General features: G+C 52.2%; 1 protein-coding gene across 1 annotated transcript; it reads left to right on the top strand.

The window, feature by feature from the left end:
* The first annotated feature begins 1,824 nt into the window (after window positions 1–1,824).
* DNAI2 (dynein axonemal intermediate chain 2) lies at window positions 1,825–20,275 on the top strand. The gene is made up of 14 exons (XM_067547801.1): window positions 1,825–1,835; window positions 2,996–3,191; window positions 4,673–4,834; window positions 4,998–5,119; window positions 6,035–6,177; window positions 7,437–7,550; window positions 9,792–9,931; window positions 10,367–10,489; window positions 14,625–14,848; window positions 15,777–15,912; window positions 16,526–16,672; window positions 17,877–18,101; window positions 19,269–19,313; window positions 20,152–20,275. Exons 2-14 carry the CDS (start codon window positions 3,009–3,011, stop codon window positions 20,158–20,160), a joined length of 1,773 nt encoding a protein of 590 aa, XP_067403902.1. The 5' UTR covers window positions 1,825–1,835; window positions 2,996–3,008; the 3' UTR covers window positions 20,161–20,275.
* The last annotated feature ends 3,443 nt before the right edge of the window (window positions 20,276–23,718 follow it).

Below are 23,718 nucleotides of genomic sequence, written 5' to 3'. Positions count from 1 at the left end.
GGCCTAAATCCTGAAGCATAAAAATTGTTACTCCATTGAAAACTTTTTTTTAGTGTTAGAACTCTAGATATTCCTGTTATCCATATACATGTCCAGTCCCTCCATACATTTTGCTAAATTGTTGGCCTCAACACCCTGTGGCAGTGAGTTCCACAGTCTAACTTTATTTCCTTTCTCCATAAGGTGCAGCTTGGCAATCAGATGTTAATATGTGATCATTGCTGACGTGGGACAGCTCTGTGCTGCGGGTCACCTGTGCAAAGGTTCTGTATCCCATTATCTCAGGACAGTGCAATTTTGAATAACATGATTTAAAATGTTTATTACATATTCAGGGGTGGGTGAATTTCCATTCTTCCCCCCACGCCCCAAAAAAGGGCCCATGGCAAACTGTGGAACCAGGGGAAAGTTTTTTGTCTGAATGCTTGTGGTGGGGAACCACACTCCCCACTTTAGCTGTTAAACACTATTCTAGCCACAGCCATGGTGTCAAGTGGATTGACAATCCTGTCTTACTAAGGACAGTAGAGTTTCAGCATTCTCCATCTTCCTCTTCTAGTATCCCAGGATTCTTTCAGTGACTCATACTTTTACTGAATGGTTTCCAATGCCATCTAGTTTTCATGCTGGGCTGTCCTTATTATGTATTCTGCTCCATCTCTCCCCGCTCCTTGCAGTAGTGTCTGGAAATAAGCCGCTGGTAGATAATGGCTGTTTTGATAGTGAATGGGACTGCTTATAAGTGTTGGCAGCACATGGCTTGTTGGGTCACTCAGCGCTGTAATGAATCATTTATGTCAGATGAAAAAAGTAGCTGCTTTTCCATCTGTTTTTTTTTTTTAAAGCAGCTCATGTATTTGCAATGAACAGCTGGCTGGGATGAGGTCTATTCCCGGAGGTGGGCTTGGGCTGAAGCCTGTTCACTTCAATCAAAACTTCCTGAGGGTAGAGTGGGGTTTTTGTCCTCGGAAGTCGGTTAGTTTTAAATTTTGGCTGACGTTTTCTTTCAGTGCCTTGGTTCCCAACCTGGGGGTCATGAGCCGGTCCAGGGCCTTGTGACCATCTTTCTTTCTGTAGGGCGAGATGGGCAGGGCCCCACTGTACTTTTTCCTGGTATAAACTGGGATTCTGCTGATCCAGCTGGAGCCATTGCTCGGCCGCGGTATCTCCACCCCGCCCTGCAACACCGCCTGCTATGGTAGCCGTGGCCCTCAACGCCACCGGGCTCGTCCAACCCCAGCTTTGGCCGAGCACTCCCGCGCTCAGGACAGGGGCCGTTCTGCAGCGTGGCGGAGCAGCTGGCAAGGCCCCAACCCCTCTCCAGGCGTAGCGGAGGCCGGGCGGCCTTGGTGTCCGGGACAGTCCCTGCATGGAAGAGCAGTGCTGAGTCTCCGGGCGGGTGGGCGGCTGGAAACTCTTGCAGGCGCAGCGAGCCGAGGCGCCGGGCTTGGCCCCCCGTGCCGGGAGCTGGCTCGCAGCTGCGGCGTGTTCCCCAGGCCGGATCGGGGCCGCGTTTCCCCCTTGCGAGGGCCGGCCCCGACCTTGGGGGCCTGTCACCCCTGCACTGCAGGGAGGGCAAGGGGCAGACAGGCCTGGTGGGGCCTGAGGGCGCAGGGCCCAAGGCCACGGTGACAGGCAGGAGGAGGGAGGGGCCTGGCTGGGCCGCATGGCTCCTCCCTCATGGGACAGCCCGCCCCTCCCCCCAACATGGCGGCGGCTCCCGGCCCGTCACGTGACCGCTCCGCTTCCAGTCCCCGCGGGCGTTGCTAGGCGACGGGGAGACGCTGCCCCCGACTGCAGAGAACCGGGCCCGGACCGGATCTGCCCCCCGCCGGGTAAGGATGGGGAGGGCTGATCCGCCCCCCCGTGGGTCCTACCCCCCGCGTGGCTGCCCCCAGCCGGGGCCTTGGCAGCCAGACCCTCCTCCCCCCTGCGGCTGGGCACCCCCTATGTGCAGCGCCTGGCACAGCGGGCACCCCCCAGGCGCCGAATGCACCGGGCCTCTGCTGAGGCGCTGCACGGGCCCAGGGCGCGGAGAGGGCCCCGGCCAGCAGGACTCCTGGGTTCACTCTGCCAGGGCCGAGGGTGCAGGGCAGGATGGTGCCAGCCAGGATGCCTGGGTTCAACTCCCTGCGCAGCCTTGGCCAGGCCAACCCTCCTCTCGTTTCCCCCCCTGTGCCGGTGCAGCCACAGCCACCGACTAATTTGCAGCATCCTGTGAAGACGGGCGTGTTCGGAGAAGGGTGACGGCTCCCTCCGCTCCGCTCTTCACGTTTGCGGGCCTGCCCCTGAATCATTCCTGTTTGCAGGCTGCTTCCCTCTTGATCCCCCAGCTGCCCAGGGACTCTCGGTGCCTGTCTACACCCGGGTTTTGTATCGCTTTAACTGGAGCGGTTTGGAATTGTACAGTTCAAGTGGTCTGCCCCTCTAGTGTGGACACAATCCATAAAGGTGCTTGCCCCAGTTTATTCCCGTAAATACTCCCGTCGTAATCATTCGAGGAATAAACGCTACGTTTATACTTGCATGGCTGCGTCCACACCAGGGGATGTTTGGTTTTATCTATTTCAATTAAAAAAAAAAACACCCCCCAACCGAAATTGTTAAATGGGTAAAAATCAGTGTAGAGCACAGGTGGCTCTTTAAAGACCAAAGCCCCCATCTCGTGTCGGTGCAGTCATCGGTCGAAGAAATGTTGGGCAAGCCTGTCGCATGCCAGATCGATGTAAGAGAGTAGGGATACGCTTACAAAACAGAGCGATAGGAAAGACCCACTGGATCATCCAGTCCGTTCCTTGCCCTAATGAAGCTAGTGCAGGATTGTTCCCTAATTTAAACTCACTCATTGTTTCGAAAACACGGAGCGCAAGCTCTTGGGGCAGGGACCATATCTTTCTGTGTTCCCCGTGAAGCATCTGTTGCGCAACGCTGCGGGGTGCAATGAAACTAACAGTCTGAAGCAGTGCGAAGGGGCGATGTGTTTATTCTCCCTCAGCTCAGCAGGCACCATGGAGATCGTCTACGTGTATGTGAAGAAACGCAGCGAGTTTGGCCGACAATGCAACTTCTCTGACCGGCCAGCCGAGACCAACGTGGACATCCACCCGGACCCGAGTCAAGCCGCAAACTTCATAGAGAGGGACCCCATTGACGCTGCTGTGCAGTGTGCCAGTGATATGTCGGAGCACGAGGTAGAGTGGGAGCAAACAGAGCTCTCTCTTAATGAAGTCTTACTTGAAAGGCTCTCTCTGAGAGGATGAGAGAGATGTGTGATGGGGTTGCAAAGTTGGGTATGCTCAGCAATGCAGGGTGCCCTTAGCCAGTGGTAAACTGGAGATCTTCTGGGACTCCATTTGTAGGAAGAGAATATAGGTCTCAAGATCTCCTCTGGAAGAAATGCAGTGGTGCTGGTGTAATAATGGTGGCAGCGTTCAGAGAAGTTTGCAATGATATCATCTCAGGGTTCTCAACCATCCCATATTCAGGAGATGATGGAGCCAATATTTTCATTGCTCTCTTCCGTGGGACAGTTAAGAGCTCTGAGTTTGTCTAGTGATTAAAGCAGGAGACAGGCTTCTATTCATTCTGATTCACTGTGTGACCTTGGCAGCTCTAGAGACAGAAATGCTAAGGACACAGAGTGAATTCAATCTTAGTTACTTCACAGGAAGCCAGTCGTGAGGCTCCATGGATGTTTGCAGCATGGTTTGAGATCTTCAGAGGGAAGCCATTGCCATAGCAGGGAAAAGATAGTGTGTTGCAAATCTGGAATGCCATGAAAAAAGTGGAGGAGTGGGGGATTCTCACAGCACTGCAGTCAGTGATGGTAAATAAAGAAAGCTATTCATGAATGATTTCTTATGAGTTCCTAGGATTGGACTGATCTTGTGCTAAGCCAGTCTGCTCTGCTCAAGTGAAATATGAGAAACTACTTTGGGTTTAAACAGTGGAGAAGTAGCCAATAATTCTTCATTCCAGTGCTGGCCCCTCTTCGCAATCAAGTTGTTTTCCTGTGTGGGAACTAATAAAAGTAACAACTGTGTTAGTTCAATTTGTTAACATTTCCAGATGAGCTCTGTGACTTCCCTGTAACTTGGCCAGTATTAGTAACAAGGGATTGCTTAGTTGTAAGATCTAATGCTGCATGATCCCTGCTGCTGTCCTGTAGAAGGAGTTGAGTGGGAGCGCTAAGGTCATTTTGTGAAGTGATTGTCCATAATTCCATTGTTAGCCACAGAGGGGACTATGAGTTCAACACTTGGTTATAGCCAGAAAAGTGACTGTAATGCTGGAAGCGTCTCACAATTTCTGTGAGTGAGTGTGTGAGAGAGAGATCTGCTGATGTTGTTGATGGAAACCTCCCCCTTAGCACTGCAGGAGCAGGACAGCCAGGGAGGAGTGTGCAGGGTTCTTCTAGTCTGCCTTGTGAATCAGTCTGTTCTGTTCTGACTGCAAGGTCTTTATTCCTGGTGGTGGTGTAAGAACCAGAGCTGAGTTTTGAGAACCCAGGTGGTGTTTGCAGCACTGACAAAGCTAGGAAAATCTTGATTGGGAGTCTGCGCACTGGCTGGAATCAGTGAGGGAGTAAATGCTAGACCTCACACGGACAGCTTTAAAAACTCAACCCATCAGCTTTGTCTCTTGCTGCCTCTCGCTTTGTGTAACATTTCAGGTCAACACAGAGAGGTTTGAGACGGAAAACGAGGGGGTTAACCACCTGGAAGGCGGGTGGCCGAAAGATGTCAACTCGCTAGAGATGGAGCAGACCATTCGCTTCCGGAAGAAAGTAGAAAAAGATGAGAACTACGTTAACGCCATCATACAGCTCGGCAGTGTAAGGCCACTGTCCCATCCCTTCATCTCCCTTACTGCCCCTCTGCCTGTTCTCCTGCATTACAGCTCCTTTTCCCATCATGCTCTGCTTGCTGCCTGCCCTCCAGAGCCAATAGCTTTCCAAAATGTCACATCATGATTTGTTTGCATGGCTTGCTTCACAGCTGATGGAACACTGCATCAAACAGAACAATGCGATCGATATCTACGAGGAGTACTTTGAAGATGAGGAGACGGCGGACGTAGCAGATGAGCCTCCATCTGCAAAAACCATCAATGTCTTTAGGTATTGGCAGCCAGGAGATGCTGCCCTTTGTTCTAAGCATTCACTGTTTTATTCCAGTCCATACTGACCACTGGGCCCGCTGAGGTGACTACTTCAGTTAAGCCTGCTCTGTTAAACTGCATCTGCTGACAGGAGGAGGCATAACTGAAGCAGCCATCACAGCAGATCCCAACAGAAGTCCGTCTCAACCAGAATTAACTGCAGGACATCCCAGCTGTTTGAATGGAAGGCTGTATAGACTTTCCTCTGGACTTGCACCAACCCTGTCAATTTCATCCCTGGCTCAGACAGATAATTTTTGGAGAGTAATGTATAAATATAGATGCTCCTTTGGGTATTTTCAAATAATTCTTCTGGGGGATGATTGCTACAGGAGTTTAATCCCCCACCTCACCCTGTTTTCAGATTATTTGTTTCGATCACTGAAAGAAGACTGTTTTTTCCTTCACTGTGTTTTGAGCAGTAATTGACATGTCCTTCAAAACCGAGTAAAATAATGTTCATCGGGGGAGGATCTAATGGGTTTGGGGTATTATGAGGCTCTTTTTATTTAGTGAACGTCAGTGAGTATCCCAGGTTTTAGTGTCTTTTGTACCGCACAGTTTCGAAAGAATCTTCCATCTTTTGTTTCTCAAAGATTTTTTTCAATGTCGGGGCCTCTTTCGTAACTTTTAAGTTAGATCCTGGAATGTAATTGGATTTTTAGAAATTTCTAACTGGAAAGATTTATTAGCTCATCTAGGTCTTCCTTTCACAACCCAATGTAGGTTTGTTTCCTGCAATCAATACTCAAGGGTTTTAACCTGTTTTATTTGAGGTTCCCACCACTTCCCTTGGGAGACTATTGCATAGCCTGGGCCATGACAAAACTGTTAGCAAGTTAATGCCATTGTTTGACATTTTATTATCAAAAAGGGATCCAAATTTAATCAAAAGGACAGCTACACATCTCTCCTGGCACCCAGATGGAAGCAAGAAGCTGGCGGTAGCTTATTCCAGCCTGGAGTTCCAGCAAAGCACTAAAGATATGAGCTATGAGTCATACATATGGGATCTTGGTAAGAGGATAAAGGCTTCAATTAGTAATGCTTGCCACTAACGTGGCCCTTCATGTCTGTGAAGTGCTTTTGAAGATATTAACTAACGAATCCTCACAACACCTCCTGGAAAAGTAGAAAGGGAAGGCTGGCTCCCATTTTACACATGGGGGAATGAGAAGAGGGGTTTGGGGTGTCTGATACCTGACTAAAATGTGGAAAATAACTTATGAAGACCCACTCTCTAGCTTCCCAAGATAGAGCTCCTGATATTAGCCTTTGTAGCTTTTTCCGATGAGCACATTTTCAGACACAGTGACATTGGACTGCTTAAGTAAGTAGCTTAATTGCCCACTCGTTTAAAAAGCAAGAAGCAACACAAGGCCTGGGTTGGAACTTGGGAAACGCCTCGTCTTGCTGAGGAATTTCCCCTGTGTGGCACTTTTTGGATTGAAGAACAAAAGGGTGAAAAGCAAAAGGGCTGGGGGCAGAAGGCGTGAGGCATGGACACCTCATTTCACCCAAAGTGAATATACCTTTCACAGCCACTCCTTTTTCCAAGGAGGCTGCAGCCACAATCTGACAGGTAAAGGAGGTGTATACCTTCCTTCTTATCCCAGCAGTCTGTCTAGTGGCGTGCATTCCCAGCAGCTCAGAGCACCTCAGTAATGGCCCTGTCTGGTTTTGATCTCTCCCCCCACCCTCCTTTAGAATCAAGGTGCTAAATGGGAGAAGACTCATGCAGAATGGAGGCAGAAAGCGAGCACTCAAAACAGCACTCCTCTTTCTGTTCCAAGACATGGCACTGCTCATACTCTGTTTTGAGGGGAGGCAGTGAAGTGCATTTTCATCTGAGGCAGAGAGAGGAATTGCTGGTCTATTTTAGGCCCAGGCTGGGAGTCAGGACTCCTGACTTCTCTTCCTGGCTGTTGTGATACCTTGGGCAAGTCATTGCCTCCCTACTTCAGCCTGTAACATGGAGAGAATACTTGTAAAGTGATTTCAGCTGAAGAGTGCTACGTACGTGCTAGGCCTTACTCGGGATTAGCACGCTGTAGTAATGGTTTCTACCCTGCCTCTTGCTAGTACTGAGTATTGATGTTGGGATGTGTATGCATCCCAGCACCTGTCAAAAACAGACTATTGGGCTACATGCTGGAAAGACGGGTTCCAGATCTCACTGGCTAGTGTCAAGCATTACTCAGCTGAATTACTTGCAAATGTTTTCCTTTTGCGTGTCACTCATACTTTGCTTTCTCTGGTTTGTCCCTTCCCCATAGAAAGTCCCAACAAACCGGACCTGGTTCTCAGGCCTTCTTCCCCACTCGTGAGCCTGGAATACAACCCCAAAGACTCTCACATCCTGGTTGGAGGATGCTATAATGGACAGATCGGTAAGGGACACAGATTGTATATAAAGCAATGCTCCCAGGGGAACTGCTTCATTTTAATTCTGCACAGTTCTGCTAATCTGCACAAAGACTACTCATGTCATGAGCTCCATGGCCTGGAATACTGAATTGGAATCAGAGCCCTGGGGCTTGCATGACTGATGAAATATCACATGCTCACCTGATTAGGCAGCAGGTAGTGGCTATACAGGCTCTCTTGCCTGGTAAGTCACCGTGATGTGATAGTGACCCAGGGGAAGCCCATTTTGTTAGTGGTGGAGGTGGGTCTCCCTGGGCGAGGAGGCTATTTCCTAGAACACCCACTCTGAAAAAGATGGTCATTTTATTTGTTTGTCCCTCAAAACCTGTCAAACGCATTCCAGATCGGAAATAGACACAGATGTAGCTGAGAGAACGTTTGAATTGCTAAGTAGCTTCAGTGCTAGTGAAATCAGCCATCCCTGGGGACCAGAGGCTTATGCTTATTCGTAAAACAGGTATAGCCCAAACAGTGGCAATAAATGCTTCCTGTGCCCTCTCCACACACTGGTGTGACTCAGCCCCAGCAACACAGACCAGCAACACACACTAGCATTTTATTTATTTTATTGTAAGCAGTAGACCAGATACTGACTTTCTATTGACTTCAGTAGGGGAAACCCCCCACCCCACCCTGGGATGACTCTGAGCCATTGTGTTCAAACAGCTATCACCACCAACAAAAATGTTCTCTCTGGAAAAGCATCAGGCATGTCTTTGCTAACCCGAGCTTCCTTCCCAGCTGCATGGCTTTAGAGACACCGTGTCATCAAGCAGGCTAGAGCTGAGGATGGGAGGGTGCTGCTATAGACCCCAAGCGCTGTACAGAACACTGTGTATCGGATAGCTGCTGGCGTGTAGTGTTACCTGGCATTGCTTACTCCCCCACTGATGTGCCTTGGGACGCGTGCCGGGGCATTCCAAAAGAAAAATTGCCTTCATTTAATTTATAGAATGATTTTTGTTCCGTTGTTTTCAACATTAGAAGAGGCCCCCCCTTGCCAGATCCGTTTAAGATTCTATTATTTATTCAGCCGCACACACTTTTCAATTGAATTCTGCTCATTTTTATGTTTTCGTTGCCGTTGCAGCAGCAATCTGATCTGCATTAGAAGGACATTATCATGCACTCCTTAGGTGATGGAAGAGAGAGTCGATTTCACCTCATCCTTCACAGGGCTCCCCAGGCATGCAGCTGATAGCCCAGCAGAGCACATGCTGTCACATTCAATTGTTTAATTATAACTGAGCAAGAGAAAGCGAGTACAACTCTGCCATGTCTGCAGAGAATTGACCCAGCTGCCTAACCCTGGCTAAAGCAGGGATGGGCAAGTCATTTATACCCCAGACGTGAGCTACTTTTATGCTGTGCTAGGGATTCTTCTCTGCAGCAGCGTCTGTGTGTGTCTGATGCAGAGATATGAAAATATAACCACCACTGTTTATGGAGGACCTACGTTGATTTGTGTTGTGCTCCTGCAGAGCATGAGTTATGGGTTGTGTAGTAGGCTGGCGTCAAACCACTCACCTGCTATGTGACCGTGGGTCACGGGGCCTGGTTTTCAGAAGTGCAGAGCACCCAAACCACCAGCTGGAGTCGATGGCAGCTGGGGTGTCGCTCAGCACCACTGTATACATCTCTGCTGGGGATCAGTCAAATGAAGATAATGCTCATCCCCTGCCCCCCAAAGGGCAGTTGGGACACTTGGACTTTCCTACGTGGGAGTTTTTAGCTGCTGGTGTAGCTGCATCAGTGACTTGCTTACCCCAGCTTCTGGCTGCCCTGGGGAAGCTACAGTTTAGCCTTGTTCAGCCCATCCACACTAGGGGTTGCAACAGTTTTGCTAGGTCAGTGTTATAATACTGGCAGCTAAAACCACAGTGTAGGCAAGGCCTGAATCAGTGGATAGTTTGCATGGCTCTTTTGTGATGAAATGCACGATGTAAATGTAAATGCCAAGTAGTCGCAAACCCAGCTCCTTATTCCTGGCATCACTGCTAAAGTGATAGCCAAAGGAGGGCAAATCCATGTTCACTTCATCTCAGTCAGGAAGCACAGAGATGGGAAACAACCCATTGGAGCCAGATGGAACAGAGCCAAAACACTGGGGCAATGGTTATTCGCCAGCTCCTTTCTGAGAGCTGCAGCCAATGGAGCAGGGCAGAGGGATATGACACTGTTGACTGTCTCCTCCACCTTCACAGCTTACTGGGACACTCGGAAAGGAGGACAGCCGGTGGAGCTTTCCACCGTAGAATTCAGCCACAGGGACCCTGTGTATGGAATGATCTGGCTTCAATCCAAAACCGGCACAGACTGTTTCTCTGCCTCTACCGATGGGCAGGTAAAGGGCCAAGAGAAAGGGCAGACCATGGTCTCTGCGGGGCCAGCACCTGGCACCTCCGAACTGCCACATCTGACTTGATAGCACGGACAGCCTCTGCTTATAGGAGCTGTTGTGACGACTGTACCGCCCCGCAGGTCAGGGCCGACTTTGCACTGCCTGGCTGTGCTTTGTCGCTCAGCTGTAAAACATGGGTGCGTGATTGCTGCCATACCTTTAGTTTGCCCCAGGCCACTCTGCTGCACCACACCCACAGAGAAGAAGCGTGCATGTGTGCGTGTCCTGCCATTGCAGGTCCAGTCATTAATGTGTCTGATCCAAGAGCAGCCACTACCTGATGCTGGGTCGTAAAAGTGCCAGCATCTCTATACGGGAAAGAAAGCTCTGGGAATTATGAGAGCAAGCAGCTCTGATATCTCCCATCCCCTCCGCCAGGTCCTGTGGTGGGATATCCGTAAGCTGACTGAGCCCACGGAGACGCTGGTGATGGACATCAGCAGGAAAGGAGTCTTGGAGAATGCTCTAGGGGCCATCGCGCTGGAGTTTGAACCCACCATGGTGAGTGCTCCTTGTTGTCCTGCACACCAGCCCCGGGAGAGCTCACGGTGGAGGCTTTGTCCTGTGGTAGTCATTGTTCCAAAGACCCCATGCGTCCCAGGTTACTTCCCACTCGGGCTGGGTTTTGAGAGGCTTATGCAGTGATCCTAGGCCAGAAGCGTGGCCAGGGTGCAACACTTCAGGGAAGAATTCACCGTGGTGGAATCCTTAGGCATAGGCTTGGATTATAGCCAGGGGGTGGGGAGAAGGGAACATACATGACTGTTGTATTAATTCAGGTGGAATAAATGGGCCAAAGGTGTTAACATCATAACCCAGTTACTGTTTGACATTAAACAGTGTTCAGTAAGGTCCGAGATTTGGTATACAGCAATGTTAGCTTGCTTAGTACTGTGGTAAACACACTGTTAGAAATCCTTTTAACCTTTCATTAGAGATACCGAATAGAAGGGAAAGCAGTTAAAGCCTTTGAGACATAAAGTATTAAGTCAGGCTGTCATTGTAACAAGATCCCTTGTTCCCTTTCCCTTTAGCTGGAGAGAGTCTTTAAAGGAAGCCCCTCTTGTCTGACGGACTTAGATGGTATTATTAAAGATGGTAACTGTCTTTTTGGGGAAAAGAGAAGAAGTTAGTTGAGGTGGGCTGTAGCTGTCGTTGTTGTTGTTGTTAATGTCCAGTCCCATTTCCTAATAAAACACACACACACACAAGGGGGAGAGAAAAGAACAGCAGAGAGAGAAAATGCAGCTTCTGTCTCTGACGTTGAGTCTCATTTGCAGTCTCACTGCTGGAAAAGCACAGGAACAGAACATGGTCTTGGCAGCCACTCAGAGATCAGGCAAACTTTACTGACATGGGGCTATTTAGGGCATTTCATTTAGCTGCCTTTTTGGTCACAGGCTTACGGCGGTATTGTAAAATATGCAGTCCTGGCCAGCTGAGCCAGAATCTCATTACACAGAAGGAAAAAGGAGAGAGGGGGAAAGAGAAGAAATAAGATGGGGAAGGAAAAGGACACATGGGGGCCAGGGGAGGAGGGGGGAGAGAGAGAGAGACACACACAGACACACACCAACCAGATGATGTTTGGTATCATCAGCTGGGTCCCTCTCTCTGCCCTGGTCTGATCAGGACATTTCTCAGGATGAGGATGAAGTTAGTCCGGGGTCCCAGGAGACCGTGGGGATGGTGGCCAGGATGGTGAAGCTTTTCTCCCAAAGTCTATCTTTAAGGACCCCAGAAAGCTTTGAGGAGCAGCACAGCCCATCCTCTCATTATCTTGTCCACCAATTAGGCCTAGTTTCTCCCACACCAGTTTTGGTTCACAGGTTTCTGGTTCCATCCGTTTCTTGTTTACCCAGCACGATTTGAACACGGCCCTTGAACTATAACTAGGAGGCCTTTGTGTTTGGACTAATTCCGTCTATCTGCTTCCGCACCTTTTCCTAAAACCCTGGTTATCATCGATTACTGGGACATCTGACGCACTGTCAGATACTTTTGACAGCTGAGCTCACCGTCAGGGTATAATGCTGCCTGCAGGGGCTGCAGAGCGGGAGAACCAGTCTCAAGGCAGACTGGTAGGAACCAGGGCACAAGCCCCAGATTGGCTGTGAGTTCTGTACTTAGAGTTCACCAACCAATTAGCAAGTGCACACTCCTCAGGCACAATAACAGCCTTAACATGCAGTCGCAGACAGCCCTCCTTTGTACTCCAATCTGTCTTGCCACCCAGGTGAGCTTACCTTTGTGCGAGATGGCCCCTTACACCAAGGATCACAGCAATACTCAGGTTACTCTCAGTCCCAAAGGACCAGTCACTTACTCCAGGTCAGTTGCACCTTAGATCTCCCACCAAAAACAACGTTTGTAGCCAGTCCTATAATAAACTATCTAAAGATTCATTAAATCGGAAAAGGAAACCAGAGAGTTATTTACAAGATGAAAGCAGGTAAACATAGAAATACAAATGAATTACAATCATATGTTTCAAAAGATCATGGAAGCATATATAGTCAGCAAGCTCTATATGTCCTTAGGGCTCAGCAGCTGAGGATCCCTGGCTTATGCCTAAAAACACCCTGTTGCCCTCCAAAGTCCAAGCAGCATAGAGATAATCAATTCCTTCTGCTTAGGAGTTTTATTCTCTTCTTCATCCATTCTTTGTCTGCAATGCTCAGTTGATGAGAGGAGTCCCTTGAGTGGCTCATCTTCATGGGGAGGGGAGGCAGAGTAATAGCAAAAGTCTTTGACAGTGCATAAGGAATCTTGTTGACAGTACGTAAGGAAATTCCAGTTGCAACATCCCACAAGTCCATCTGGTATTGATGGACTATTCCCTTAACACCTTCTGTTGAAGATCAGCCCTTAACACTAATTAATGTTGATCTCCTGTCTGGTGATTTACACAGTCACAGAGGTTCACAATACAACTGCTCAAATATTACTTAACAATATGGGATACAAAAGTTATAAGTGAGATTAATGCAAGCAGCAACTCACAAGCATTCAATAAAGTCTAAACCCTGAACATATTCGTATCATTCTAACAGTAGTAACACACAGCTGAGCCAGACAGATGTCCACTATGTATTTGTCAGTGTTCAACTGAGACATGGGGACCTTGGCATGAGCTTGCACCTGGCCTGCCAGTGTCACATAAGGTCAATTTGTAGGCCCAGTTAGTACGACGTCTCATACAGCCCTGACATGTAGGGTCAAGCAAACCAACCAGGTTCTCTCCCATCCCCCTACACAATGGTTTATATTCCTCAAACATCCTGATTGCCTGAACTGCCACACCATGCACCATGCTTCCTCACCATGCATCACATCTGTGTCCATTCAGAGTAACTCCATTGACTTTCATGGGGTTTCTCTGGGTTGACATCAGCGGTGCTGAGAGCAAGATGTGGGCCTGTGTGGGTTGTATACAAATCTGCTTGGATTTCCGAGAAAGGCTGGCCAGTGTAGCAAAGCCCCTCGAATGCTGCAAGTGGTAATCTCTGTGCGCACGCACAGCATGGATTTCCTTCATGGAACCAGCACTTAACAAGCTGGGAATTTATTTATTTTTCTCCTGATGTTGGCGTACAACTAAAGGTATCTGTTAGAAGACTGGGGTGATAATGGTGCGAGATTGTTGTTTGTTGCTAAAGTCGAGTATTTGCAGCATACACAGGGCTCTACGCAGGGTAGCCTGCTGGGTTCTACATTAGTAAGTGTAAATTATCCAGGGTTGTGTTTTGGCTTCCCTTTCCCCACTATCCCTGCAGTTAGTTGCTGCCGAGACAGGAAAAATCAGACACAGACTCTAAGGGATCTCTAATCTGCAGAGCCAGCAGGGGCCTAACCGCAATAAGCATCTTTATCTCTGTGTTGCACAGCCGAGCAGTGCTGTAATCGCTGAGAATGCAGGGTTGTGTAGAGCCGGCGGGGGGGCTGCAGTTGATAAGTATCCTGCTCTGTGTGCACAGAATTTGGGATGCTCACAAAGGAATGAGGCCAGCAGCGGCTGAGAGCTTTGACTCTGACACTGGCTCTGCGGAGCAAGCCTCCACCACATGGAAGTGTCCTTGGCCTAAGTGTAGCACTGAAGACAAAGGAGCCGAACTATGTATGACAATGTGAGGATGGGGAAGGCCTGTTAGATGAGATTCCATCTCTCCAGTAAGGTGTCCAGAAATGTAGCCCCAGTTTGTATACACAGTACATGAAGCATAGTCTAAACAACAACCAGTGCGTGTCCAGGGAGATGCCCGAATTCTAGGCAGTCACTAGATATGCAGTGGATTCCATGCTACTTTCGCCAGCTTCAAGAAGCGGGAGTTGGGCTTTTTCCTAGAACAGTGGATCTCGCCCACAGCTCTAATTAATAGTTAATTAGCTCTAGTTAATAGCACAGCTGCCAGTTTTCAGCGCTGGGTTCATTTCTCCTCTCAATGCATGTCAGAAGGAAGTGGGCCTGGCATAACGCCTATGGGCATTATTTGGATCTAAGTACACCCTCACCCTCGGCGCATCTAGAGAACAAACGACCTGGCTGTGACCTCCCTTCATGTGGCTGTTCCTATCCCAGTGAAAGAGCATCCCCGCACCCAGTGACAGTTGCATTCCACTGTGTTTCCAACCACAGCCAACCAAGTTCATGGTGGGGACGGAACAAGGCATGGTGATCTCCTGCAACCGCAAGGCCAAGACACCTGCTGAAAAGATAGTTGGCACATACAGCGGGCACCATGGCCCCATCTATGCCCTGGCTAGAAACCCTTTCTTCCCCAAGAACTTCCTGACAGTCGGGGATTGGACTGCTCGGATCTGGTCTGAGGACAGCAAGGAATCATCCATCATGTGGACCAAGTAGGCAATGGGTTTTATTTTGCACTTACGGTTCCTGTCCCTGATTTATAGTCACAGGATGGGGTTTCAGAAGTATCTCCATGATGGAGGAGCACAATTCCCATTTAATTTCAATGGCATTGGGTGCCTAAATCACTTTGGGCTTTGGAAATTCCCCCTGCGGGTCCTGAGAGTGGGGACGGCAGGATATTGTTCCCCCAACACAATTAGGTTTCTTTAGATTTGCCCCTGTTTATCCTGGGAGCCCACTGATGTTATCGTCTACTTCGACTGTCAGCTCCTTGGGGCAGGGATTGTCTCTGTGTTTGTACAGCGTCTAGCACAGTGGGGTCCTGGCCATGATTGGGGCTCCCAATTACCAGTATCGGTAAAACCGATAATAAATCATCATAATACGGTCAACCCTCCGATGACCCAATACAGCCCCCCTCACATACAGCTTCTGTGCTGCTTTGAAAGGCAGACCGTCTGTGCTGCTGACCTCTTCATCCTTTATGCAGAGTTGTATGCAAGTGCCACGCTTTGCTTAGCCCTGTTGATTAGATGTCCCATTAGATGTCTCTGACTGTCCCATCTCCCAGGGTGCGATGTCTTGGAACAGCCTTCGCTAGGCTCTGTTCTGACCTTTAGAAATATTCAAACTCGCAGTGGCATAGAACCGCTGAGCTTGACCCTTAGCGAAGGCCGAAGCAGAACAGGAGTGAAGGGAGCTGGATTCGCTCTTTGTCCAGGTGTGCGTCCCAGAGCCCGTGTATGTGAGAGGCAGCTGCGTAGTGTGTCTAGCACAGAAAAGCACTGCGTGTGAAAGCTGCACGCTCAGACAGGGAATGCAGCCGTTACTCCAACGTAGCATAGCCCTTTAAAACGGATTCTTCAGCACCGAATGCTGCGGAGGGGCTGTCCTGAGAGCTGCTGCATTTGTTGGTAGGTACCACATGGCTTACCTGACAGACGGGTGCTGGAGCACCATCCGGCCAGCTGTCTTCTTCACATCCAAAATGGACGGGACCCTCGATGCCTGGGACTTCCTCTTCAAACAGAACGACCCCTCCCTCAGCGTGAAGGTTGGGCCAGGAACACGTCCTCTTTTACCTTTGTGTCTCCTCCTCGCCTGCTGGGTGGGAGCAGAGCCCAAACCATTGCAGGGATGTGGAAGGTACTTTGCAGACCTATCCTGAGGATGCCAGAGGAAGGCCTGGCCTCAGGCAATGGTTTGAGCTGCGCAGCAGGAGTGAGCTAGCAAACGCATCCTGGCGCGGTGCCGATGACTGCCACAGGCCCGGCAATGGAGTAAATAAAGTGGCCAGCACAATAAGCGACTCACTGGCTCTGATACACACCCAGACACTCACCAGTGTCGCACTGCTGGGGCAAACCAAACCTGTAGGAAAGAGATATCACCGCCAAGCGTTAGCTACGTCTGCATTTCGAACGTGCCCGTCATCACGGTATCTGGATGCCATGTGGCATTCCTGTCTGCAATTTCTACCGCATTTAGGCCAGGCTACACATCAGTGAAAGCATCTTTTAACAATCAGCTGCAGCTAGTATTGATGACTAGTGTACGAGGCGCTTGTGTCAGTCAGTCCTTCTGACAGACAGGCTCCCTGTACTACGGTGATGGGCAGCGCACAAACACCTAAGCTGTAAACTCCCCAACTGATCCTTCCTCCCCAGGTCTGTGACGAGCCTCTCTTCAGCCTGCGCTTGCAGGACAACGGGCGTTTCATTGGCTGCGGCTCTAAGCTGGGCACGGTGACCTTGCTGGAGGTCTCTGCCAGGCTCTGCACCCTGCAGAGGAACGAGAAGAACCTCGCCACGGCGGTGAGTGTCTCTGGCACCGCAAGTGGCAGCTAGGGCCACGCTGTGCCAGCTGCCAGTGATGAGCGCTGGGTCTGCTTTTAACCCAGACGCTTCCAGTCTCCCTAGTAGCATTTGCCAATAGAAACCTGAGTGATGCAAGTTGTTGGCATGGACAGTTTGCGGTCTGTGAGTACGTGCACCCACATCAGGGTTGCTCGGGGCACCCGAGCTGTCTATACACAGAAGCTGTGCCAGTTTAACTTACATTGGTTTAAAACCAGATTAGTTAAAGCAGTGCAAAGCCCTGTATATCTGTTTAAGTCTGGTTCTGTTGGCTCAGCTGGGCCCTGTAAGGTCCCAGCAGCTAGCTAACCCGTGTAAGAATGTCCACATGCAAAACTGCACCAGTTTCACTAAAACTGGTTTAAAATCAAACCCCCCATTAAAGCGGTGCAGCGCTGGGTGTAGTCCAGGTTTCCCACGCGATGTCTCTTGCGGCAGGGCAGGGCAGTGTCACCACAGGGGTGCAGAGGCAGGCAGTCCTGGCCACATGCTGCAGAAAGAGGGATGTTCTGTTGGTACTTCACTAACACCAGGGACATGGAGCCCTGTGTTCTCTAGCTCCTTCCTCTGCACTGTGTGGGGCTGGCATCTCCCACTCACCTGGGTGGGTAGGATTTTTAAGGCAAAGACTCACCCCTCCCCCCCCAGCAGAAGGCCGGTTGGGGTTGGTACCAGGTAAAAACTTGGATTCCTAAGTAAGCGGCCTGATTTTTCCGGGGTGCTGAGCATCCCCAGCCTCCATGGCAGCTCCATGTTGGGGCCCGCTGAGATGCCCCAGTAGGGTTTAAGTGTCTTGGTTTGGGCCCTCGAGCTCCAAGAGGCAGCCTAATCCGATAAGGGCACACTAAAGGCAGCTCTCGCCCCATATCACCGCTTCACAGCAGGGCCAGACACCAGAGAGCCTCACAGCGACTGCCAGCCCTGTGCAGCGTGAGGAAGGCCTGTGGCTGATCCCACGGCAAGGGGATTGAGGGGGATTGTAGGGTGCCAAGAGTGTAGCTAATGAGTGCACAGAGCAGGGGGGCCCGGCGTGGTGGCTGGCAGCGTGGGTTCCCTGGGGCTCTGCTTCAGTTTGGGGGCCAGGATTCCTCCCCACAGCCCTGTCGCTGGGGGGGCCATGATCCCCAAGCCCTAGCCCTCTCCTAACCTCTGTGCCTCTCAGATGTTTGAGCGAGAGACGAAGCGAGAGAAGATCCTGGAGGCCCGGCACCGGGAGATGCGTCTGAAGGAGCGCACCAAGTCCGAGGGCAAGGAGGAGGAGGTGAAGGTGGAGACGGAGGAGGAGAAGCCTGAGGAGCTGCTGGCCAGAGTCCAGAAGGAGTTCTTCGAGATCATCGAAGCCGAGCTCAGGAGGAAGGAGCGAGCAGCTAAGCAGTCCAGAGCCCAGGTAGCAACAGAGATCGGGTCTGCCAAAGGGATGGGGCTGCTGCGAGACCAAATGAAAGCGCAGCTCCACTCTGCAGGGGCCCTGTGATAAGTGACTTGCTGATTCCAAATCATGTGGACTTGGTTTAAAGTCAGAGGCGATTTCCCTATCTGCCAGCCCTGCCAGCTCCCCCTGGCAAGGTAGCATCACCGACAGGAGCAGGGGTGCTGCAGCCCCCCGCTGACCCCTGGGCAACCCCATTGTCCTCAGGTAGTTTGCACAAGTGTAGCTGATTGGAAAGCTACACACTGTTCTGTGGATGATGCACAAGGAATCCGGCCCTGCCCCTCTCTCAGCTGTGTTGGCTCTGCAGGGCTCACAGAGTCAGAAGCAGAATAAGTATTTGTCTGACTTTGAATAGCCCAGGGAACAGATCTGCTGCTCAGAAGGGGCCGTTTTCACTGCACAATAAGTCGGAGAGTTCTGGGAACCTTGCCCTTCGTTCACTGCCATTGAATCTGTGAGCTTTCCCTACCTCAAACACAGGGAGTGTTTGAACCCAGGAGATTTGGGGTGACTGTACTCTGTGATACCCATGCTGGGTACAAAGAGCAGCATGTCTTAGACCGGTGAAGTTTATATCAGCTGTCGAGATCATGGCATTCACACAGCGGGCCAGGAAGGGTCCAAGCAAGAGACCGCTGTCACTGGCTGATGGTCTGTTTGCCTTTGCTTTCATTTCATAGCAGAGGACCTGATCCTCTGACAATCACACAGCTGTGTCCTGGAGATTTGATGGTTGCTGCTGATGGATGTGAGCCTGTAGTGCGTTGTTCACACCATTGTCACTGAACTTCTGCACAGTTCTTTGCTAAACCCTAATTCCTGGCTCCCACGTGGAAGTACAGTCTGTTTGAAGTACCAGCTGCAATCCCATGGAGAAGCTGATTTCTAACTGGTTGCAGTGCCCCATTTACCAGTGTGCTGCCCGCTATGGGGACCTCTGCTACGGTAGTCAAGGCTGTGGGGGGTGATTTTTATCAAATTTCTAAATCTTCACTGATAAAAGGCCAAAGCAGGAAAGCTGGGCAGGGCGCCAGTTCGAGAGAAACAGGGTTAGTAAGAGCAGGTTTTCGAAGTTCATTTGCCTGCGGACTTGAAATGTGATGATCTCCCCGTTCCTTTCAGGAGAAGGAAGTCACAGAGGAGGACGAGGACGACAACCCTTACAAGGTCAGGATACACCCCAGGCCGCCCCCTTTCCCTACTGCAGACCGATTCCACCAGTTATACTCCCCCAGGCTGTCACATTCTGCACCCTGTGGCATTTTTTCAGTGTCTCTCATTAGCTGAGCACCCCAGCTCGCCAGTCACCCGCCGATCCCATGTGACTTTCACACACAAGCCAAAAGTAGGGGCCTCCGGTTCCCAGCCGTACAAAGTTGAAAGCTGTAGCACAGCTGGGGAACGCGAGTCCGTCTTGCCTATGCCGCAGAGGGAACTGGCGGTTTTCTGTAGTGTAGGTGGAGCCTTCGGTGTCTGTGGGAGAAGAGGGGTTTGAAAGGACCCCCTGCTTTCCTCCTTCCTCCAGCCCCACTGTGGGGCCGGGCCCTTTCCTGAGGATATCAGGCAGGCTTGGCTTGGGAGCTTGTGCCCAACCCTTTATTCTCAGCTGCTGCTTCTTCCCCTGTGAATTTCCCCTCGCAGGTGAGCTGCTAACACTATCTCCCCATGCAGCCAGCCATCTTGGCTGGTCCCTCCAAAGCAGCCAGCCCACCCTTCAGCCAGCTGCGTTGGGGCCAGCGTGGGGAGGGGGTTCCCTGGCAGCCGGACCCAGGCGTCCTGTGCGATGCCAACACAGCACAGTAGTCACTGGAGCCAGGAAGAGGGAGAGCATGGCTTCAGCTCCGTGGCCTGGCGAGTTGCTAAAGTCCCCGAAGGGCCGGCCAGTCCGGCTCCCTGCATCTGTAGCAGATCTGGAACTCCCCTCCCCTGGCTGGCAAGGCACCGTGATGCTGTCTGTGGCCACAGGAGACCCTGCCTGGGCCTAACACCTTTTCTCTCTCCGCAGGAGGAGTGAGCCTGGCGTGTGGCTCACACAGTGACACTGCATTTACTCTCGGCCCAGTGTCGGTCGTTACCCTCTTGAGCTTTCCCACGAGACAGACTGGATTAATAAACGGCCACATTTTTAAGCCGTGTCTGGTCGGGTCCAAGAGAGGTCGGGGTGGAGGGACCTGAATGTTACAACCCGCTTTGCATCCTGGGTGGAGGGAGGAGGCTGGCAGCCCTTCCCAGGCACTGCTCTCTGCTTAGTGACCGGGCTCTCTCCCCGCGGCAGCAGCCACGTTCCGTTCCGCCTGCTTCCCTCCACCCACCCGCCTTCGTGCTTCTCAGGGGCGTGTGGCACGTTCCCTTCTGGAGGGACCAGAGCGTCCCACCTGCCACGTCCTGCTGGCTGTCGGGGGCTCCCAGCCTGCATTGCCCTGTTCCCCAGCGCAGGCAGCCAGGGCCGTGGTGAATGTTCTGCTGCCCACCCCCGATTCCCAACTTCAATAGGAGCACCCCGATGCTGGCAAGGCCCCTTGGCAGGAATGCCTGCCTGCCTTCCCCGGCTGGTCATCAGCGCAATGTGCATGCAGCCGGTGTGTGCTTTTCTGCAGCAAGGGCCCCGGGGGTAGATGGTGGGTGAGCTGGCAGCGTGGCACTGAGCGGGGCACAGGTGTGTTAATGAGAAGTGCTGGTGTCCAGGCCACTGGAGGCTCCCTTAGAGCCGGCCATCGTGGAGTCTCGGTGGAGGGTTCCCCTCAGCTGTGTCTCCTTCCCGTCCTGGTCAGTGTTTGCTGGGCCTGGCTGGCTCAAGAGGGGACGGAGCGCCTCGCTGTCCGCATCACTGGGCAGGCTGAACTCCTCCGTCGCTACGCAGAGCTGGGCCCTGCTGGGCGGGATTGCAGCCCCTTGGCCGGACAGAGCAGGGAGTCTACAATCCAGCTGTGCCTGCGATCGAGACCACAGCTCTCAATCCTGTGCCCCTCACCGGCATCCGATGTGCTTCTACGGCAGGCTGTAGCGTCCTCTGCGTGGGCGGTTTCAGGACCTGAGCTGAGAGAATGGGGACAGGGTGGCTAGGTGACCAGTGACATCAATAACTTCAGGAGGCCGGCCCAGCTGAGAACAAGAGGGGCTGTTGCTGGGGTGGAGGCCGGGGCTCTGACCCCCATCTCTGCCGCAGGCGCCAGGACTGCAGAACCTCGATAAGAAGGTGGTTTTACTCACCAAGTAAAAGGCCAAACAGTCCAGGGCAAACCCTCGACTCTTCTCGTCCCACCGCACGCCCTGCAGCCACTGCACCGGTCTGGTCTGGTGATCCGCAGCCTGCCTAGTCTGCTTTACCCCTGGAACGGACAGGCTTGTTCCAAAGCCCACAGGCCGGCAGCAAAGGGGCCAGGAGCTGAAGTGCTCCCCAGGGACGTCTGTGGCTTGGCAAAGCCCCTGGATAAATAAAGGTGCCTGCTTTGCAAACATGGCTAGAAACATGGGGTGCGGGGGGCAGGGCACTGCTGCACATGAAATGGCTGTAGCTATTTGGGTGGATCAGGGCAGGAGCTTTCTCCTCCAGAAGGCACTGCTCCGTGGGAGAGAGCAGAGCTGCAGCGCTGCCACGTGCATGGTCCTGCACGAGGGTCTTGCCTGGTGCTTTGCGGCAGCACGTGTCTTCCAGCTGGAGCGGCTGGAGCGTGAAAGCAGCTCTCCAGGACCCTCGCCCTGCCTGGGAGCTGCACGAGGAAGCAGGAGAGGCTCCCTGGGGCTCTTCCCCTGCCTGCGCTGCACGTTTTTATACAGAGCCGCTTCTCCACAGGGCCTCTCAGGCAGGTCTGTGTTGTCACTCCCATTGGACAGATGGGGAAACTGAGGGACGGAGAGGGAGTGACTCACCCAAGGCTGCAGAGGCAGTCGGTGGCAGAGCTGGGAATCGCTGCACATTAACGCTCAGTCGCTGCGAGACGCCATGCGGGTGCCACTCAAACCCCCCGCAGTGCCTCCCGCTGTCCTGTCCAGCTGGGGCGCTGCACAGCGCTGCTGCCTCCCTCGGTGGAAAGGGATTATATTTAGTTATATATATCGCACCGTTTGATTTCTGAGTCTGACGCCAGCTGGACTCTGGCCGGTCTGTATTCTTCCAAGCCAGTGACTAAACACGATTGATTGATTGATTGATTGATTGACAGCATTTTCCCATTCTAGTCCCCACGTTGCACAAACACGAGCTGGGAAGGCGCAAAGAAAAGATATTAACCAAGTGGTGAAGGTGCTGGGCACAGCACTCCCATTTACATCACCCATCAGTCTGTCGCTGGGCTGAGAACTGGGCATGAAACTTCAGAGACGAGTCCGGCAAAAAAGAGAGAGAGACACACACACACGCTGTCCCCTCTTCTCTCTCTCTCTCTCTCTCTCTCTCACACACACACACACACACACACACACACACACACTCTGAGTCCCTCTTCTCTCTCACACACACACAGTATGTCGACACTATGAGCTTACTTCTCACTCTTACCCCTTTTTCAGCACTACCTTACGTCTACACTGTAAGATTATTCATGACTTTTACACCATTTTTTTTAGCCCAACCCCTTCTCCACCTCCCCACAGTCCTCACACACAAACCTTCCCCAGGGCTCTTAACCTAGAACTCCGGCGTGAGTAAGCGCAGGTTCAAAGCACACGTAAGCCCGGCGGTACCTCTTGAAAGGCCCGGCTACGCTGCGCCAGTCTTACGGCGGCGTGCAGAGTGCGCACGTTGCATCCTTCCCCGGCCTGGTATCAACAGCAGGACGGCAGGGCGTAGGTGTGCAGAACGAAGACACGCCTGAACCCTGTGGTGTGTCTCGCCCACGGCTCTGTGCACGCCCACACTGCGCCACCCGCGTCCACACGCAGCAGCGTGTCCCTCTGCCTCCTGGAGCCTTCGCTGGGGTGAGTAGCTACCTGCCGCAGCGTGGACACAGCCTGCTTTTCGCTCCAGGCCCCTCCACACCACCCGCAGCGGGGTGTAGTGTAGACACAGGCTCTGGCCTGGCCACTTGGCAGTGAGGAGGTCGGCACCACACCCAGGCACTTCCCAGAGCGCCCTGCTGGAGGCCAAGCCCCACGTCTGCCCACTTGCTGGATGTACACAGCTCCCACACACACTCAGCGCACACACACACACACAGCTCACACGCACACGCAGTGCTGTACCTGCCGCCAGAGGGCAGCTGAGCAAAGCAAAGCCAGGCCCAGCTGCTTGTGTGCTGCCCTGTCACCAGGAACCTGCCGGGCTGCGGTTGTTGTGTACAGTTGCAAGATCTCTAGGGGACCTGGCGAGCAGAGGAGGGAGCCAGCAGCAGGGCAGAGCCGGGCTGGGCCCGCAGAGAACAGCCAAGTCAGCTGGCGAGCCAGGCAGCGGGGGTCAGAGCTCCCCCCAGGAATGCTGCACCCTGGCCCTCGGGGGCTGGGTAGTCTGCAGGGGGGCAGACAGGACCAAAGGCTCTGAGCCCGTGGATGGGCACGGGGCAGGCAGGGCTGGTGCGTCCCCCCTTCCCTCGCCCCCCCCCAGCCTATCCTCCCCCCTTTGCAAGCCTGTGTGGGA

This window comes from Emydura macquarii, unplaced genomic scaffold (assembly GCF_026122565.2).
Source record: "Emydura macquarii macquarii isolate MOO-44397 ecotype Brisbane River unplaced genomic scaffold, CSIRO-AGI_Emac_v2 contig_1230, whole genome shotgun sequence".
NCBI lineage: Eukaryota > Metazoa > Chordata > Testudines > Chelidae > Emydura > Emydura macquarii.
The sequence above is the reverse complement of the archived record's forward strand: the minus strand, read 5'-3'. Positions and strand labels throughout refer to the sequence as shown.

What these genes read in the sequence shown, in the direction of transcription:
- DNAI2 (XM_067547801.1), top strand. Translation starts at nt 3,009, where the DNA reads ATGGAGATCGTCTACGTGTATGTGAAGAAACGCAGCGAGTTTGGCCGA. An exon ending in AAAACCATCAATGTCTTTAG is followed by an intron (nt 5,120 to 6,034) that starts GTATTGGCAGCC and finishes ATTATCAAAAAG; the next exon opens with GGATCCAAATTTAATCAAAA. An exon ending in CTGCCTCTACCGATGGGCAG is followed by an intron (nt 9,932 to 10,366) that starts GTAAAGGGCCAA and finishes CCCCTCCGCCAG; the next exon opens with GTCCTGTGGTGGGATATCCG.